At 49.4% G+C, this 18,289-nt stretch overlaps 3 protein-coding genes across 5 annotated transcripts; 1 reads left to right on the top strand and 2 right to left on the bottom strand.

Annotated features, from left to right (window-relative positions):
* Nucleotides 1-2,111: 2,111 nt before the first annotated feature.
* On the bottom strand, nucleotides 2,112-3,763 carry LOC126574853 (shematrin-like protein 1). Of its 3 annotated transcripts, none has more exons than XM_050235249.1 (3): nucleotides 3,622-3,763; nucleotides 2,856-3,120; nucleotides 2,112-2,753 (listed from the first exon to the last, which is right to left on the bottom strand). In XM_050235249.1, exons 1-3 carry the CDS (start codon nucleotides 3,637-3,639, stop codon nucleotides 2,704-2,706), a joined length of 333 nt encoding a protein of 110 aa, XP_050091206.1. In that variant the 5' UTR covers nucleotides 3,640-3,763; the 3' UTR covers nucleotides 2,112-2,703. The 3 variants fall into 3 exon arrangements, with proteins under 3 accessions (XP_050091206.1, XP_050091205.1, XP_050091204.1); XM_050235248.1 differs by having other exon boundaries at nucleotides 2,850-3,120; XM_050235247.1 differs by having other exon boundaries at nucleotides 2,847-3,120.
* A 6,290-nt stretch (nucleotides 3,764-10,053) lies between these two features.
* Nucleotides 10,054-12,909, bottom strand: LOC126576871 (uncharacterized). Its single transcript, XM_050238172.1, has one exon. It carries the CDS (start codon nucleotides 12,907-12,909, stop codon nucleotides 10,054-10,056), a length of 2,856 nt encoding a protein of 951 aa, XP_050094129.1.
* A 2,798-nt stretch (nucleotides 12,910-15,707) lies between these two features.
* LOC126576872 (uncharacterized) lies at nucleotides 15,708-16,561 on the top strand. Its single transcript, XM_050238175.1, has 2 exons — nucleotides 15,708-15,872; nucleotides 15,947-16,561. The coding sequence occupies exons 1-2, from the start codon at nucleotides 15,708-15,710 to the stop codon at nucleotides 16,559-16,561; spliced, it is 780 nt and encodes a 259-aa protein (XP_050094132.1).
* The last annotated feature ends 1,728 nt before the right edge of the window (nucleotides 16,562-18,289 follow it).

Genomic DNA, 18,289 nt, shown 5'->3' on the forward strand with positions numbered 1-18,289 from the left:
ACCAGCTGGGAGCACGATCGGTTGACCTTCGTCTTGGTCACTCGACTCAACTTTTCCTCCATCTTCCTGTGCCAAAGCGCTAGAGATGGCAACCATCGCCACGAGGCTGAGGAGGACGAGAGCGTGGTAGAACTTCATGCTGGCTGACACCTTGGACCTATCTAGATGTTCACTTGAGTTTGAATGGCGATCGAGCAGAGATTTTATAGTACAAGCAGCTCAGATTCTTTACAGCGGTTGCACAGAACCAGACCAGGGAGCTGAGCATGTGTTTGGAATTTTGTCATTAGATAGTGTGTGTATCGCTCCTGAATGGTATTGCTAAAACAAGCGAATGTGTTAGGATGGTAAACACAGGTGGCAGATATCTATATTTTATGTCAAGGGGAGGCATCTCTCGTACGAAGTATATTAGCAGAAATTTGCCTTTATTTGACACGTTGCATGGTTGACTTGAAATTGGTGAAGAAACTCCGTAAATTAAAGAAACAATAATCTATTCGGGAGATAGTGTACCGATAGTGAATTATTGGTTTATTTTCACAAATTTATCTTTTATTCTCTATTTAATTGGAAATCACAACATCTTTCCATTCAGTTCAAATTCAAATTATCCAAAGAATTTCAAAAAGTTGTGCCACAATGCCGCCGATCAATTCCTCGAGCTTTGCTGATTTGTAATATATCTCCTAAGGCGGTTGAGCTCACTTCAAGATATTTCTAGAGGAACAGGTGGTGGTGTCGGCAGATGAATAGAGATGGCCACCATCGCCAGGAGACTCAGGAGGATGAGAACGTTGTAGAACTTCATGTTGGTTGCACACCTTGATCTTATCTGGATACAATTTGAGTTTGCATCAGGATCGAGCTTGTATTATATAGGGGATACTGTTCGGTTGTTCGACAAGCAGTTCCATAGATGGGAACACAACAACCTTTGTTGATCTATCTTTCACATATGAGCGTAACTGAAACAGATAGAATTAAGGGAAAAGGGGTCAATGCTATGTCGTTATTTGCAAATTAGGTCATCTCCCTGCAATCGTTCGGTAAACACAGGTGGCATTGATACGATACAATTCATACTTTCTGTTCTTGAAATTGGATTAACGCTTCTCCCGGACGAAGCTTTTTTCTTCGTGAAATTCGCCTTTGATGCCGTACAAGCACGAGACACCAGTAACTCCTGTTCGAACAGTTGATTGAAGCAGATGAGATGAGGCCACGACACTGTTATACGGGAACGAGAATGACTTCCTCTAAGTGCAAATGCCGAAAGAGATCGTTTAGGCGAAGCAAACCGGTTCATACAATCCGTTAGTACTGAGTTAGTACACCTCTGAAGGTTAATGAAGTAACATCCCATCCCGCCGCTTCGAATGCAGCGCTATCCCGAAAGACACGGTCCACTTAGACACCTAATTAGGTGGCACCTAAACAGCCGCCATCGACGGTCGTACGCACGTCGTGGTTGTGCTGTGAATCGATAATGAATTGTCAACTCCCGGATCCGGACCTCACTGGTGTAAGGTTTCTATAGCCAGCTGGCGACACACGCCACAACAAAGTGGTATGCAAATGCAACGCTTCTCGAGGCCGAGTGTGAGTTGCGTTCGCGTGTGCGTACATTTGAGGGATGCCTTTTCCGGAAAATGCAATGAATGAGAGACCAAATTGGAGCAAAACGTCGGTGCGAGTTGTGAGTTGCGTTCGTTAAAATGACTCAAATGCTACGTATCGATCGTTTGGACGATTGTTTCGCAGCACGATCACTGGGGAACGCTAGTGCCTGGTGCGCGTTAAGTGGCCTTGGCCAATTAGCACTCGGCCACAATGAGCCTTTTCCGCGTAATCAAGATCCGATCCGGATTTTGCATTTTTGCATGCGCTCGCTCGGGAATTTAAACGGAGGAAATTCACTCACTTTCCGTTAGAAGAAAAGCAGCTCGGCCGCTCCGGAGGGCGATTAGGCATGTTCCGTTACATTGCTTGCTGGCGCAGTGGTTCTCAGGATGCGTTCGATGGGAACTAAGTATTCTCGGAGCGTAAATGTTGATGTTTAGCCTACTTCGCGGTTTCTTTCGTGGAGCTAGAATGACAAACGCACTGCGTACCGTTTTATGCTTTGTTTTTATTAGAAAAAAAGAAGTTTAACCATAATGTACAAAAGATTTTTTTCTTTTTTTTTCTAAAGGCAGGGATTCTCTCTCTTTCTCTACTAGGGGGCAGCATTAAATCCGCGGCGGAACGAGAGTTCAGGTACCAGGAAGGCATCTCCCGGAACACCGAACATGCTCACCCGGCGGATGTCACTTTCGAGCACAATAAGACAAAGTTATAGACAAGAAAGGGGTAGGGTGGGGAGTGGACAGAGGTACGTTATTGCTTAACAAAGAGCTGAGTCAAGTGTTGGGGCGTTGGTGTGGAGAAATGGAAGATGGAAACGTGTTGCATTTTTAAGCGTCCAGATAGGGGAGAGACACATCGAAGCGAGTGTGCTACTTGGTGCACCAAGAGGCATACGGGCCCCCGCCCGCCTTGGCTACTGAGGCGAAAGAGGTGGGTACCGGTGCGATAACGGATCATCATGTCTCTCCTTCCAGATGAGATGCAGCGGCGCTTCATGCGGATGAGATGCGGGATGCGTTTGGTTGTCTGATGAAATGCCCGTCGTGGTCTTGGTTGGTGATCGCTCTAGTAGCTCTAGTACCAGTAGCCACCGTACAGTCCACCGTAGCGGTAGTAGGGATAACCTGTCGAGACGAACAGAGAGAGAGAGAGAGAGAGAGGGGAAGAGATTTTCCGTTAATGGATTCCCGCCACAGACCGTTCGCTTGAGAACTCACGACCCCAACCGTAGGAGTAGGCATAGCCCGGGTAGTATCCGTAGCCGTAGCTCGGGAATCCGCCGTAGTATCCGTAGCCATAGGAGGAAGCGCCCTTCAGGTCCTGATCCTCCGCACCGGCCTCCAGCTCATCGGCTGCATCGAGAGAACCGCCCGCCGACGACGCCGCTGCTACCGGTCGCGGCTCGATCTGCTGCAGAGCGGCTTTCGGTCGCTGCGGTGCGGGGATGGCCGTGGCGAGCGCAAACAGGGCAACGAAGGCGAAGAAGATGGTCTGGGTAGAGATCGAGAAGAGGGAAGAAATCGTCAGAACAAACACTTGGCGCGAAGGGGATCTAATGAGCAACCAGGATGATCAAGGGCACCGCCGACTGCGGTTTCGTTTGTTTTCCATTAGCCTGAGGCCACCATTTTGCTGCCAAAACAGTCAGCTATCTGATAAGCACGATCGCGATTGAAAGGCACATCGTTTAGCTTAAAAACGAACGAAAGACTTCAATGCAAGGAAGCGACGAACCCAATTTTCTTAGTATTTTTTTTCACCGTTAGTACTCGTTCAAATGTGTTTTCAGTTAATTGAGGCCATCATTTTGAATCCAAAAACAGTAAACTATCTGACAAGCGAAATCGCGAACCGATGGTGCATCGTTTAGCTTGAATGCGATCAAAAGACTTCAATTCATGGAAGCGACGAAGCCGATTTCAAGCGATTTTTCACAAAACATGCTCTCGTGGAATCTCGTCACTTTCCTTACACCACCACTGGGACACTTACTGCTTTGAACGAGGCCATTGCTGGGGAAAAGTTGGTTTTAGTTTTGTTTTTTTTTTTACTTTCTTTGGAAGATTAAACTTCGCGGCGCAAAGAACGCGTTCGAGTAGTGGATGCACAGCTGGCTGTTGGTTGAACGTTTGAGAACTGACTGAAGAGCAAACGATCTAGCCACTAGCTTATATACTACGAGCTGTGACTGCGAGCTGCGGGTACGACGCGACTACAGGGGACCGGGTTCTGACCGGCCAGCTAACGGCCAGTTATCAGTGAGCTAGAGTGGAGGGGGGTTTAAACGGCGTGCGTCGTGGAGACGCAAGGTGGCTGATTATAGTAGCGGTGGCCCCATCCAATGTGCTGGGCCTCCCACTCCACCCCGTGATGCTCGCGCGCTTCGCGCAATTCGGAAACACGCCTTTTCGGAGTGCGCGGTGCGGTCAAGGTGGAAGAGGGCTGCCCACCTGCTGGGGGGAGAGGAGACATTAGTATTAGACAATCTTCACCACAGCACGGCAAGGGTGCTGCGAATTATGCTGCGTTTGGTGCACTTTTTTGTCATCTTCCTCAATGCCACCGAAGCGCGCGCGGACCGCGGTTGTGGGAGAGACAGGTATGGTGGGTGTGGCAGCAGCAGCTTACAATTGCAGCGTTCGATTAAGATGCACCTCGCAGGTAATGAGGGAGCGGAGCATTGTTCTTCGCCGCGGTATGGCGCTGGACCGATGCACCACCACGATGCACGCTGCAGCTTCTGTGACGGCCAATGACAAAGTAGCGCACACGCGTGTGTATTTTGCATCGGAAAAACATAAGAGTTCCCTCTCTGTAAAGGGGGGGGGGGGGGGGGCTTCGAGATACTTCGAACGACGATCGACGTCGACGACGACGATCATGCCGTTGTGTTTTTTAGCAAGAAAGTGATTTCTCATGATGGCCACTTAAGGGAGAGAGGAAGGTTTGAGGGGTAGTAAGCGACGAGGAGTGATGGGAAAATGATATGCTAGCGCGAATGTTGGACATGGTCGATTATTAATTAATATTTATTGTTTTTATTGGGTCCACGGTGGTCGCATGATTAGCATGATGGGCGGTGCATGTCTCGCCAGAGTCCCAGTTTTCCTCCGCTCCCTCTCGAGAGCATGGAGCATATGCAATGCCTGGTTTTCCATGGGCCAGTGGGAGATTCCACGCATCTGTGTAAACATTAGGTTAGTGGGTTAGGCTGACCTTGCGAGAAATGCGTTTTGCGAGTTTTGCGGTTGCAGCGTGCGTCGGTGCATGTGCTCGTCCATGTGCCATTTGACGCTGTCCGTGACTTCGGGGAGGGCGTGGAGTGCCATGCTGGTCGGTGGGAGGATGTAGGCAAACCGCAGCCGTAGCAGCGGAAAATCGTAAATTATTTTCTATTTTCAGAGAATGTGTTGGGAAGTTGGGAAAAAAAATCATGCATCATAATGCTGTGCAACTATTGGAAAAATTAGCCAGAGCTGTAACTTGAATTTTAACTATTTAATTTAATTGAATTATAGAACTCGTTAAAGGGTTTCATTTTTACTAGGAATACAGTAACATCGCATAATAACGTCATGAGAATGTAGAAACTAGTCTCTATTCTTAAACTATTGACTGGGAATTAATGTTTCTGTTCGTAATTTAACGGAAGCATGTAAGGTATCAATTCAGCAAAATATTTTATTTTACTTCAAAGCCATTGCATAACTCTGCTAATCAGTGACAATTGCAGTGATACAGAGACCTGCACTTAGCTTAAAAATCTTTATTTCGATCCTTGATTTAATCACCTTCCACTAACTGCTTCATTGGCACCTCTAGCTTCTTATCCCTTTCCCCTCACATCGGTAGTACAATTGTAGATTGAAGTTCAAGATTGATTCAGAACAGAATATCCGGATAGAACTTAACGGCCTCTGTATTTACCGTGAGTTTGATTTATACCAATAAACCTCAGATGTTCCATTTCGTCTATCAATCCTCGCACTCGTCACGACGCATCATCATCATTCGCTGGTGCTGCTTGGAGTGGCATCGAGCTCTATTATTTTAATTCAATTAATATCCCACGATCCCACGGATCCAGTCGACATCGGCCGCGCGATCGAGAATTGAGCCGTTGGCGACAGTTTAATCGAGTTGCATAGATAATCGGGATGATCGGATGATGCACGGCCGGTATCGATTATGCAACCACGGCCACATCCTGGAACGGCTAGTGGAACGGGGGAACCCAGCAGCATCAGCAACGGCACCGTATTCCAATCATGATACTTTCGCTTTCCGGGACCCAGGATTCGTGACGCTGACGATCGCGAGAGTCGCACGAGAGTGATTCATGCTACCGAACGGCGGACGGACGCGCCGGATGGCCAATCAATCCGAAACCTTGAGGAGCCCTGCGTGACCGTGGCAAACGGAGGGGAGGGAACGGACTGTTGGTTGGCTGGTTGTGGACTGTTGTACCGCCACTATTGATAGGAATGCCATTGAATGGTGCGATAAGCGTCGACCAAACCCGAACTACACGACATACCTAACACTAGGTGGGACACAAAGCAAGGTAGTAACGATGGTGGTGGTGGTGCTGCTGGTGCTGGTGACACTCGCTGTCAGATCACGCTGATGCGCATTCATAATTAGCGCGCATCGGTGGTCCGGTGGTCATGTTTCCGCTTTGGCGTGCCGCCTATTGGCGCGCTGTTTACATTCGGATGGGTTGGGTCCCGGTGCGAACCATCCAATTGTTTGGCACGAGCAGCCAGCTTCCAGCAGCCAGTCCACCTATTTCGCTCCCTTTCGGTAGTTTCAATGTGGCCCACTGAGGCTAAGGCTTTTGGTCGCATATTTTGGCCTTCGTTAGGGGGAGCACGGGGGTTAGGTGTGTAGCACGCGCTGCAAGGTAGAATTGGTTAGAGAGATCGAGAGTTTTGATTGTTTATTTGCTCGCGGCACACTTCAAGATCACTTCCTCATGCGGCAATAAGCGGCAAGGAAAATGGATGAGCAACAATATGAACAAATTTACTTAGTGTTTGAAGGAAGCCATCCAATTGAAAATGTTTTTAGTCAGATCGTTCATCACACAAGTAGTAGTAGTAGAGGCGTTTCAAACATCTTATCGGTCCTTTTAATCCTATTTAAATAGAGATTTGTTAGCGATTGCCGACTATTTATCCATTTTTTAATGTTTTTCATAGTTATGAGGTATTTGCATTATTAATTATTGGAAATATCTCATAATTTTTCCATAAAAACATTTTTAAAATTCCATTTCAAGCCAATTCCCTTCCACAATCAATCCATAGGAACTACAGCAAGCAAAAAGTGCTTATCACAATCTACGTGCCAGATTCCGAAAAGTCGAAAAACAATGCCATAAAAGCGAAATGCTTTGCCCTCCTCAATTTTATCACATCATCTGCTGATGGAAGCTGATCATAAGTTGAGATCGCTAAATTCAATTGGTGGCAATACGTTTCACGCAAAATGGATTGCAAACCATGCCACTATCCCAGCTCGCGGCTGAAAGGGAAAACAATTATCACGATACTGTTTGGTGTCTTTCCGATCCGATCCGATACTTATCTCTCACGTCTCATACACCCCAGAGATATCCAGAGAAGTTGAACCAAAAGAAAGGACGCAAAAAAAATCGGAAACACGCGGCACAGCAAACGGTGTCTTTGCGCGCCACACATGAGTCTAATGGGCGTCACTGAACAAAAAAAAAACCGGTGGCCACCGATTGCCCTCGATTACGATTAATCTGGCCACTTTATGATCCCTTTTCGGACCAGTGAGGAAGTAAATGACGGAAAGTGGTGGAAGTTGCGTAACGCGCTTTAATAAACCTTTAAACAATCCGCGAATGTCAGCGAGCGCCGAGCGTGTGGCCGTTGACGGTGCGATGACTGTTTCTCGCGTAACAACGCGGGCCGATCGCTGGGGCTGGAACATTGGAAACAATGTGCAGCGATTAACATGCCGGCCGCTACCGATTGATCGCCACCAGCACCACCACCACCACCACCAACCATCATCATCACAACACAGCCGCGGTGATGATGGTTGGTGATTAAAACATATCTCTCTCGGTCGTGGTTTAAGTTTATTAAACATCGTCACCATGCCGGTTGATGGAGTGGGTAGGTGACGAGCGGTGGACGGAACATATCGTTTCATGGCCAATCACAATCGATCCCGATCCCTACATTAGCAACCGGAGGGGCTCGTTGCGGATTGATCAGACCGAATTAGCATTCGAACCGGCAGCTTGGCACCATCTGTGCTGTTCAGCTCTGGCCACCCCGTTATGCCCGGTTTGGTGGCAGGTGTAAAAACGGACCCCACGACAATAAATCTATTACGAAAATTACGTCAACCAGCGAGCTGACATTGGCATTATACAACGATTCCAGCTGTGATCCCGAGGGATGCCAAGTGAAACCGATCTCAATTATATGCTAATGGAAGTCGGAATTGCTAAAGGTTGTGTTGGTTGTGTGCGATGACAATACCAGGGATAGCAAAACAGGTGGTCAGGGGGCTGCTAGCCCAGAGCAGAGCGGGTAGAGCTGCTTCCGGATGCAGCGTGCAGTCCTGCATTCTGGAATGTGTTGATGGCGTGTGCATGATGGACGTTGTTTGCAGAGAGACAGAGAGTGAGAAGGCCAACGATCGTTGCATGTCTTGTTTGATGCCAGAACGTTCCATTCCGTTTCCCATGATTTACCTTGGGGTCTCATTGCAATGTAGGTGGTTCATAGGTCCCGCAGATAGAGTAGGGTGTCGGTCGTATGAATTTACATACATCTTGATTGTTTTTTCGTCAATTGATTTATTTCTGGAAGTTGGTAGACTACACTTGTCCATGAACTGTGCAACTTATCCACGGTCAAACAGGATTTATTCCAAGCCTGAAATGAAGCGTAGTTCGAAGAGGATATTTAGTGAATGCAAGACAAGAATTCCACGATGCTGTTCACCTACAGTACTTTGTTTCAAAAGCACCAATAGAAATCGTTTAAATAACTATTGAGATTGTATTACTATCCTGCATGTTTTTTTTTTCTAAATTGTTTCTTTTTCTCTCTCTTAACACAGATGACATTCGGATGCACTTCTCTTCAAGAACAACATGCTTAGTAAAACCAAATGTTCGTCATTAATTTATCCTCCACACAACATCAATCTGCACCAATAACTGCAACACATGTTACTCTGAGATGCCCACCACACACGCTTGTTGAGCTGATGGGTTGCTTTATTTGGCTTTTAATCGATCGTCAATGCGTCACAGGCGACTACGGCGTACTACAAGTGTCCCGTTGCTAAGTGACCCCCGGTAGGTCCCTCAACAGACACTCCATCTCTCGTACTGCCAATTAGTCGCGATGATAAACCTTACGAGCGACGCCATGAGCCACGGGGACGTCAAGCTGGGCCAAGAATGCGAAACCGCTCGGGCTCCGGCTGTTGCATAACTGCACTGCATGCGGAGTAGGATGTGGCCACTGTGGCACCCCCTAAGCCACTAAGCAATGCCGTTGAACTTTCTCGCACCGGCCAATCTAGTTACCACCGGGCTTGCACGGGGGGGCGTTGATGCTGGTGATGATGCTGTTGGAGCGGCTCGATCTTCCTCTTTTTCATCAGTTTGTGCTTCTGCTTCCTCTTCTTCAAATTCAGTCAATCGGCCCGTGATGGCGTAGGTGATGATGCTTGAAAGTGGCACGACCCATGCGGCACCCACAACATAGCCCAGCTCAGGCCATGCACAGGCCTGCTTTCAATTACTAGCGGCACACAGCGTACTTGCTCTTCTTCTAGTAGTCTCCGGGCCCCGGGCGGGGTGAAATCTGACTCTCTCTCTGTTTCATTAACGAACCATGCCATCCCCCAACAATATTACCCCCGCTCCCTCCCTCCATGTTCCCCCAATCTTTCTCATATCTATGTGCAACGCGCCACCGCCACGGGATCACGGTACTCACATTGTTTTTGTTTTCCGTCGCAATTAAAGACTAAATTACAACTCTCCATCGACCATTTCTTTAAGACACCTCCACGGCCATCGAGTTCACTCTCACCTCAAGTCACTCTCTTCTTCATCAGCCACATTGCTGCGGATGCTTATTTAGGTTCTGTGTGTTGCGAGCAGGAGGCACCCGGAAAACACTTTCCACAACCGTCCCCAGCACATGTGCCCTAGAAAGTGCAGTCCGAAAGTGCATCTTGGAGTGCATAATCCTACTGCGACTCGTCTGGAAGGTTCTGAAGCGGAGATCAGCAGCAGCTGTAGTAGCGGCAGCAGCGAAGGCAAGAGTGTGCCCGATATGCAGTGATAAAAAGAAGGCAATAAATACACTTAGAATACAGTTCTACAGGCAAGACGAGGTAGGATGGGTGCGAAGACAGCACTCATCGGTGGTAGAACACGAGGACCTTCTTCCGCGTGACGGTCGGTCGTTGTGGCCGCTTGCGGACGATCGCCTTGGACGGCTTGGTTACTGCGGCCCGTTTCGCTTTCAGGAAATCGAGCTGATTACGCTTGATCGGTTCGAGTCGTTGACTCAGGATGCTCTGTGCGACCGGTGGTTCGAGGGCAAGGGCCGCGTACGGTGGTCCCGATTTGTCGTACGTTGGTTCCGGCCCATCGTCCTTCGTGTGCTCCACCACATCGTACGGTTTGATCGGTGGTGGTAGCGGTCTCGAGCCAGTGATCAGTGGTTGCCTCGTCAGCACATCATCGAACGCATCGGCAATGTCATCGCGTGGCTTCTCGGTCGAGGCCAGCTGTCGCTCGACGCTCTCCTCCACGGTAACAGCACCTTCGGCCAATCGTTCTGCCGTTCGTACGAGAGACTGGAGTTGCGCTTTCGGTGTGCTGCGCTTCGGTGTTGGTTTTGGAGTGCTGAACCGTGGTTCCCGTGTCTTCAGTTCCGGCTCCTCTGCGTACAGATCGTCGTTGGCGCGCATCATGAAGCGGGGGAAGTATTTGCTAATGTCGAAGATCGGTATACCGACGTGGTTGGAGAGAAGCGTTGGATTCGCTTCCGGGAAGGTCAAGATCCGTGCCTCACGCTTCTGTGTCGGTCGCTGAACTCCGGTCGCTGATTGTTGATCCTCGCGAGCCGCTTCATCAGCCGGGAGACGCATCACGCGCGGTACCGCAATCATCACCGTGTCCTGTTCGTCCGCTTTCGAGTTCTTGCGTCGTTGCTGACTAGCCAGATGCTTTTTGATGTGCCGGATCACATCGTTGTAGACGGCTACGGCTGGATTGGGTTGCCGGGAGGCAGTAGCAGGAGCCACCGTAGCACCCTTCGAACCACTGCTGGCCATCCCCACCGTAAACACTTGCCGCGGTACACCGACAAACTCCTCGTGGAAGAGCGGATTATCGAGCGGTTCCTTGCCAAAGTGACGCACCTTCAGGCAGTCAATCTTATCGCCGAGCCCTTGCAGACGCTTGATCGGCCGAAAACCACCCTCTCCGTCGGCAATCGGTTCCGGTTCCTCGGCGATGTCCACATCGACCTCGTTGCACACCACGTCCGCCCGACTCGCGTACGGTCCGGTACTGAAGGTGGTCAGGTTTTCGGCGTACCGCAATGCGGAATCAACATCGATCTCACTCGCTGGCCGGTAGTAGTACGGGAACTTGACGACGTTACTCGGTGGCGACACGATGTTAATGACCTCCGGGTTCCGGGGCGCCGAGGGTTCCGGTAGGTACTGGGTCGTGTTTTGGATCGCTTCATCCAGAAACCGGATCAGCTCGTCACCGTGCAGTTCCCGCGGATCGGTCAGTGCCTCAGCGAGTGGTAAAGAGTCGGCTCCGGTTAGGTTGGCAAACAGTATGATCGCGTCGATCGCGAGTGGTTCCGGTACTGCTTCCTCCTTGGAGTGTAGCTGCTTCATCTGGTCTTCACTTTTGCTGCTGTCCACGGTGTCACGTTTGATGCGCTGACGTTTGGACTTCTTTCGCTTCGGTTGCTCCTGCGGCTGTTGCTGTTGCTCAAACTGTCCGAATGATTCCTCAGATCCGTGGTCAAACTTGGCCGCCTCACGGCCCTTCTCCGAGTAAACGATGTTCTTGCGGGCCACCTTTACGCGTTCCTTGATTGGCGCTCGTCCGCTACTTCGATGATCCTCTTCCCCGTCTTCGTTGTCCTCCCCCTCATTATCAGCACGATCGTCCTCATCTGCCTCATCATCATCGTCATCATCTCGATGTCTAGATTCGTCGTTTTCATCCGGAACTTTGCTGCGAGGTACATGCCGGACCGTTTCCTGATGGCGTACTTGGGTGTACGTTTTCTTTGGCTCGAACGTCGACACCTGTCGCACCTCTTCCCGGGAATCCTCGAAATCGTCTTCCTCTCGCTCCGGATCCTCCTGATCGTGTTCCTTTCCATCGGGATCGTAGAAGTCTTCATCGTCCTCCTCACTTACTCCACGTTCATCACCATTCCCTGCTTGTAGTCCACGTCGATCGTACTTCCGATCGTTCTGCCCGAAATCATCCTCCGACAGTGTGTTTCGCTCACCACCATCCCGGAATGCTTCCTCATCGTCACCGTGGTGTACCGTCAACGGCGTACCATCGTCACCATACGGTCCGAATCCAAACTCCCGGCCCTGTCCCTCGAAGAAGGCGGCCTGTTTGTGTTTCAGGAAGTTGACGTGATTGCGCAGCGTATCAAAGGAGGGCGCTTCGAGCGGCAGGATGCTGATCGGTTCGAACATGATCTCCGGCGGTGGTTCCCGGTGTAGTGGATTGACCGGGCTCGGTTTCATGACGGGTACGAACGGAGTATCGTACGGACCGGGCACATCGTGGACACCGGGTTCGAAGGCTGGCAGTCCTTTCGTCTTCGGTGGCGATTGCCTGATCGGAGTATACGGAAAGGCAGCGGGGCTGAAGGGGATCGGTGACCCCCCCGATAGCTGCTGGAAGGGGTTCGTGTTGGAGACAAAGCGTTGCCCTCGGATGGTGGCTGCCGGTGGCCATGGTTGGTATTGTTTCTTCTTTTGGGGGCGAGCTGGTGCCTTGGGTCGCTCGATGTAGTACGGAACCTGGATGTGAACGACCTTCGAAGCGTCGGGCTTCAGATCTGCGCTGATACGGTGCAGCATCCGTGGACTCATCGCACCGATCATCTGGAGTGTTCGGGGGCCTTCCTTGCCAAGCCGCACGATCGGTGATCGTCCAGCAAAAGCCGTCATCTGGATCAGCACCAGCAACGTCAGTAACGTCGTCATTCGCAGCATCTTGACCAAATGGTCAAACACAAATTCACTCACTGTCCAGGCACCTTGTCCTTGATTCTATCACACAAAATGTCCTTTCACGTCCCCCGTCTATCAGCACTGAACTTATTCCTCAGGATCGCCGTGGAGTGTCACTAGAAATCACTTTTCCCTTTTTTTCTTTGCTTCACTGCGAGACCAACCGAAGTGGTCGAGGATCGAGGTTGAAGTGTGCTGCATTTCGCCGAAACCTGGCCAGTTTTATAGATTTTCACCCTCAATCTCTCACTCTCTGTGTGTGTCCTGGTGGAAGAGATGGAGAGAGAGAGAGAGAGAGAGAGAGAGAGAAACGTCTTAAACGGCCACCACTACCGGTCGGTTTGGTTGCATTTCCATCGTGCAGTGGGAAGGTGGGGATGAAAACTCGATCGCGGACCTCCATTTCTCTGCACCGCATTTCACCTCCTCACGCTTCTTTCACTTTCCGTTAGAGGAGCGTTTGTCTCTTTCGATCTTGCGCCGAGCTGAAGCTCGGAAGCTCGGAGTGATCGTGGTGATCTTCGAAGACGGGAGGGGCTGGTAGTAATCAAAATGTCACCTTCTCTCTCGCTTGTGTATTTTCCCGTTCATTTGCTTTCGCTTTCCGTCGGCTATAGACGACGATCGCGCGCTGCGAATGTAATGTCCTGCGTCGGCCCCGTTTTGCATACGAGGAAGCAGGGCTAAGCGAAAGGAAAAACAATGATCCAGATCAGTGATTACTGCACGGCAGGGATCGTCAAGTGGAGGTGCGAAAGAATGCAAAAAAAAACAAACAACAATCCTCTCGTCTAGGCACCAGAGTCTGGTGTTGCGAGTCAAATGATCAATTTAAAACAACGAGAGCAACGGGAAAACCCGTTTGGTGCATAGCAAGTTGGTGGTTTTGTGTAGCATCAGCTCCAGCGAGTCGAGGATCGTAAGCATTACAAAGTATCCTGCTCTCATCTCGCGACAACAAACAATCGTTTCCCTGTCCCCGGCTAATCGCTGTCATTTGTTTGGATGGATTGTAGCGACACAGCAAGACACAGCGAGTCCGCGAGCATTATGTGGCTTTGCCATAAATCAAACAGACCATCGAAGGAAAGGGCTCTCGATGGCTTAACTGAGCCGGAAACCCGTCTCCGTGGGCTGCACCAACAGCTTAATGCTCGCCCTCCGCTTCGCCAAAACACCAACCGCTGGTCGTTAGTTCCGAGTGGTCGGGCCACGATCACCGGTCCAGATGATCGGTCCGTGAACGGGACGAGGACTAAATGTCTCCCGAGCTCACGGCCATATTCACGGCTCATTGGGCGTCGAGTTTCCTCTTCTGGGCTCCACATGCAATCTCGGGGAAGAGTTGAATCTTCGGAAGTTTGTGTTGTGTCCCAGAGAAGAGGAGCGCCAGTGCGCGAAACGATGGTTTACGGACTGGTCAGTGTCGGTTCCGGTTAGCCCCCATCCCGCAATGGCCAGTCTTCTCCTTTCGCTTTCATTTCTAATCCTTTCTCCGGTGGTGAGAGCCGCGCAAAAAAAGCGAAATTAGAATCTTGGTCCGACCGGTTGCAAAGCGAGCTGATGCCGCATTGGCTTTCTTCTCCAACCACATCTGCAGCTCTCGATCGCTCGCTTTGCACCAGCTGTTGCACTGATACTGCCCTTCGCCACCAGATGATGCGATCCCGATGCGATAATGCGTGTTCATTATGTTCGAGCTCGTTTTATCTTGCCACCTCTTGGGGGCCAAAACAACAAACATAATCAACGACCTCGCCTCGAACATCTTTTTCACGCAATCACAAACCTTTCATCAGCCCCCAGAGGGCCGCTCTAGGCCATGTTTACGTGCGCCAAAGTGTCACCTTTCGAAGGAGAGGGTTCCGGTTCCGTCTTCGCTCTCAACTCGCACCTCGCACAATGCCACAATGAGGTGGTGGCTGCGCGCTTCGCACAATTCGATTTGAATTAATTTCCGATTGGACCGATTGGCCGACTGCCAAAACGCGGACGGACGATTGCATCACACTCAGCTGCACCCCCCGGCACGGCACGGTCTTTTGTTTTTCCCGTTTGTGATGGTTGTGATTTTTCTTCACCCTTTCTTCGCCGCTCTTTCGATTCACTTTCGTCCGCTTTTCCACACGCATGGAATGCAGTTTTATTGTGGGGCACCCCGTCTCTCTCGCTCTGTGTTTCCATCTGCAACATTTTTCCCGCGGAATGTTCCGGTACTTCCGAGCGAATTTTCACCTCAAACCGAAAACCTCACGCCCGAAAAATCGTGCTACTCTTGGCACGTGGTGCGTAATCGCCTCGGGGCAGCTCGGGAGATGAAAATCAGGAAGGAAGGTGTGGCCTTTGGCGCCGGATTGATTGCCGGAGTGGAGTAGCCGAGCGCCTATTATTTAAGCGCGTCGTATCGATCGATGATGATCGAACAACAAAAGGGGGCCTTTAATGCGTCCTCATAGCCACCTTTTCGGTGGCCTAGCTAACTGCAAACTGTGATCATTACAGCGTATGCACTTTTTCACACGCTTTCCAGCTCATAAATTATGGAATTTTTGTTGTGGGTGGAGGGAAAACTGTTTGAATTTAAAGTTGATTCAGAGATGAGATCATCTCTATGCGTTGTGATTGTAGCTCACTTTTGCTCGATTGCGTTTTCTCACTTCAAACATAATCCAAGACAGCATTGGAGGAGCTGTTGAATTGTATTCTCGTGAGGTGCGCTGACCTGTTGGAGTTTGGTTTCTAAATTTCGTTTGTTCAAAATTTCGTCTCCCAAAAGCGCCATGTTCCCTCGGCGTGGACAAGGGATCGACGCGGCACCACCGTCGCTGCTGGTGGAGAGTGTGCTCAAGACCGGTAGGATGGCACACGATATGCAACAGCGGTGTTGTATTGTTCGCGAAAACAAGAATTTGCTCCGGAAAATCAATCAAATCTATCGTACCAAGGTAAGACGTAGAAGATGTTGTGGAAAAATTTCGTGTCTAAAGGAAACTTAGATTCTTATTATCGTATTCTTTAGGGCTTTCTGAACGTCGATTACAGCTTTCGGGCGCACCAGAGCTTACATTCGGAGAATCAGGAACGGATGGCACGTCGGATTGAGCGGGAAAATCGGATCCTCTTCGAACGGATCGTTCAACGGAAGCCAACGGTTGATAGTAGAGCACCAAGGAAGCTCTTGATTCCTAGAACATCGAACAATGATGAGCATCGAATGCTGGTTGACTTCTGGGAACGTTCCGGTCGCTGGTTATGTCAGTTGGCGATCGAAGTGTGCCCTGACGCGCGTGAGTCTTTCTTGCCGTGTAGTGGAAAGCTATTCCGGATCTATGCTGGGGTTTGTTTGGTGTTTGAAGGTGGCCATTCTGTTCGCCAAGACGAAGAGTCCAGTCTTGACACAGGTACTTTGTCCAGTGTGTCGAAAGGAAGCGTTGTGAGGCAGATTCTCAATCGTAAAGAGTATGTGCTGGTAGCGTTATCGCATCTAGAAGGCTTATCCGATGCACAGTTTCTTGGACGAGTAGCTGCAATGGGTTCGAAGGATCAGCTCGATCTGCTCAACAGTTATGGTAGCAAGTATGGTCGATTGCTTGAACCAATTCGCTTTGAAATTGTCCAGAAAAAGCGACGATGAATTCGAGGACTTTTTTTTAATTTAAAGTTATCTTTAAAAATATGAAATGCTGATATATTAATGTAGCATGTTTAATGATCCCTGAGTTCGATCGGTCATCCATGTGAAGCCAATGATTAGTTAGCTCAAACACCCTTTTGGGCCATCGTTAAGCCGTCAGTTCCTTACAACATAATTGCTGCGTAGCATAAGATTCCCCCAGGGAACTATCGGTTTACATAACACGAGGCTTCCTGCGTTACCCAATATCCATTCCGTTGGATGTCAATTTTCCAAAAAGCCCAAATGAAGGCAGCACCCCAAAAACTTCGGAAATCTCGGTAGCAAACGGAAGACACCGCAGTGATTCGTCGTCGATTGTTTGGCATGAAAGCGATTAACGATACCTTAATTTACGATGTATCGCCACGCCACACCTCGGTTTGGGCGATGGGAAGGGAGCTAGTCACTACTGCCATCACGGTGACGGTGATCCCGGGGGCTGCTCATCAAACATTTGATCACCAAACAATTGGATGTAATTACAAAGATTGTCGTCAGCGTCGCGCCTCGCGTACGGTTCGCAAAAAGGAAAGTGTAAGGAACTATATGGTTCCTCTCCTTCCATTCCGCGATGGTGGTTCAAATGATCGAGGCGAAGAAAGTTAAATGGCTCCCGATGGGAGTCAGGAAGTTCACGCAAGCAATGGTGATGGTGATGAAACTGAAATGTGTTAAAACAAGCAGAAGCGTGTAACGGCACGGTATGCCGGCCGGTGAGGCACGGTTCATGGTCCCGCTCCTGAACCGTAACGAAATCGTTTTACGGGGTGGCTGATTTGACTCATCATCAATCGTGTGTGGGGCTCCGTTTTTTGGCAATTGGAAACGCACAAAACAAACAAGCGAAAAAGATATTGAAGTGCCTAGAGGTGTTGGTTAGGAATTAGATAAAATGGTGAAAAAATTGAATCCTTCAATAGAAAAATATGTAGAAACTAAGATAACTAAGAAAAGGATCAATAATTATTGAAAACGTCGAGAAGAAAAGAAATAAATGATGCTGCAATTCGCGCTGCAACAAACAGGCCTGTTGTAATATTGTGACAACAAATGCCTCTAACTATTAATAACAACAACCCAAATCAATCCCAAGCCAATCAATTTGTTTAGAGAATTTATCACCAAATTACGGCGTACATTACACGCTCCCGCTACGGGAACACGCAACGCAACTGATGCGAAATGATTTGCGCAAATCATCGAGCATTAGATAATGCTTGACGGCAAAAGGGCCAATTACCTGGTAAGTTCTGTAAACAAAAGGGTCCCTCCCCGTTTCGATTACTTGTGGCACAAATCATTGCGCAATGTGGCTGCGCTCTGGTTGACAATTGGCGTCGGATTCGGTTGAGCGCTTCCGCAGTATGGTCGTGTGTCGGTTTGATAAGCTTTAGGGAAATAAGTTTTGTACTCAAAAATTGGGTTACCGGTGAGTTGGATTCGGTTGAATAGTTACCTCCTGGCTTCTGGTGAGCATGATTAGATCATTTCAATGGATCGCTGGACTGCGGATGCCATTTGCATCGATTTACGCTCAAAAGTCCACTTCGTGTCACCATTTCGCTATCGCCCCATCCGATCGCGGCGCATTTGCGATCGTGCCTCGGCACACTAGCACGTCTTAAGGTGAGGTGCAGCGAGTTTGCACTATTTTTTAATTTATTACAATCACGATGCCGTTCACTG

The sequence above is a fragment of the Anopheles aquasalis genome, chromosome 3, assembly GCF_943734665.1.
Source record: "Anopheles aquasalis chromosome 3, idAnoAquaMG_Q_19, whole genome shotgun sequence".
Lineage (NCBI taxonomy): Eukaryota > Metazoa > Arthropoda > Insecta > Diptera > Culicidae > Anopheles > Anopheles aquasalis.

Bases quoted from the DNA above. Each gene is read 5' to 3' on its own strand.
- LOC126576871 (XM_050238172.1), bottom strand. From the start codon at position 12,909: ATGCTGCGAATGACGACGTTACTGACGTTGCTGGTGCTGATCCAGATG.
- LOC126576872 (XM_050238175.1), top strand. From the start codon at position 15,708: ATGTTCCCTCGGCGTGGACAAGGGATCGACGCGGCACCACCGTCGCTG. The intron at 15,873-15,946 runs GTAAGACGTAGA...CGTATTCTTTAG, and splicing joins ATCAAATCTATCGTACCAAG to GGCTTTCTGAACGTCGATTA.
- LOC126574853 (XM_050235247.1), bottom strand. The intron at 2,754-2,846 runs GTGAGTTCTCAA...TCGTCTCGACAG, and splicing joins CTACTCCTACGGTTGGGGTC to GTTATCCCTACTACCGCTAC.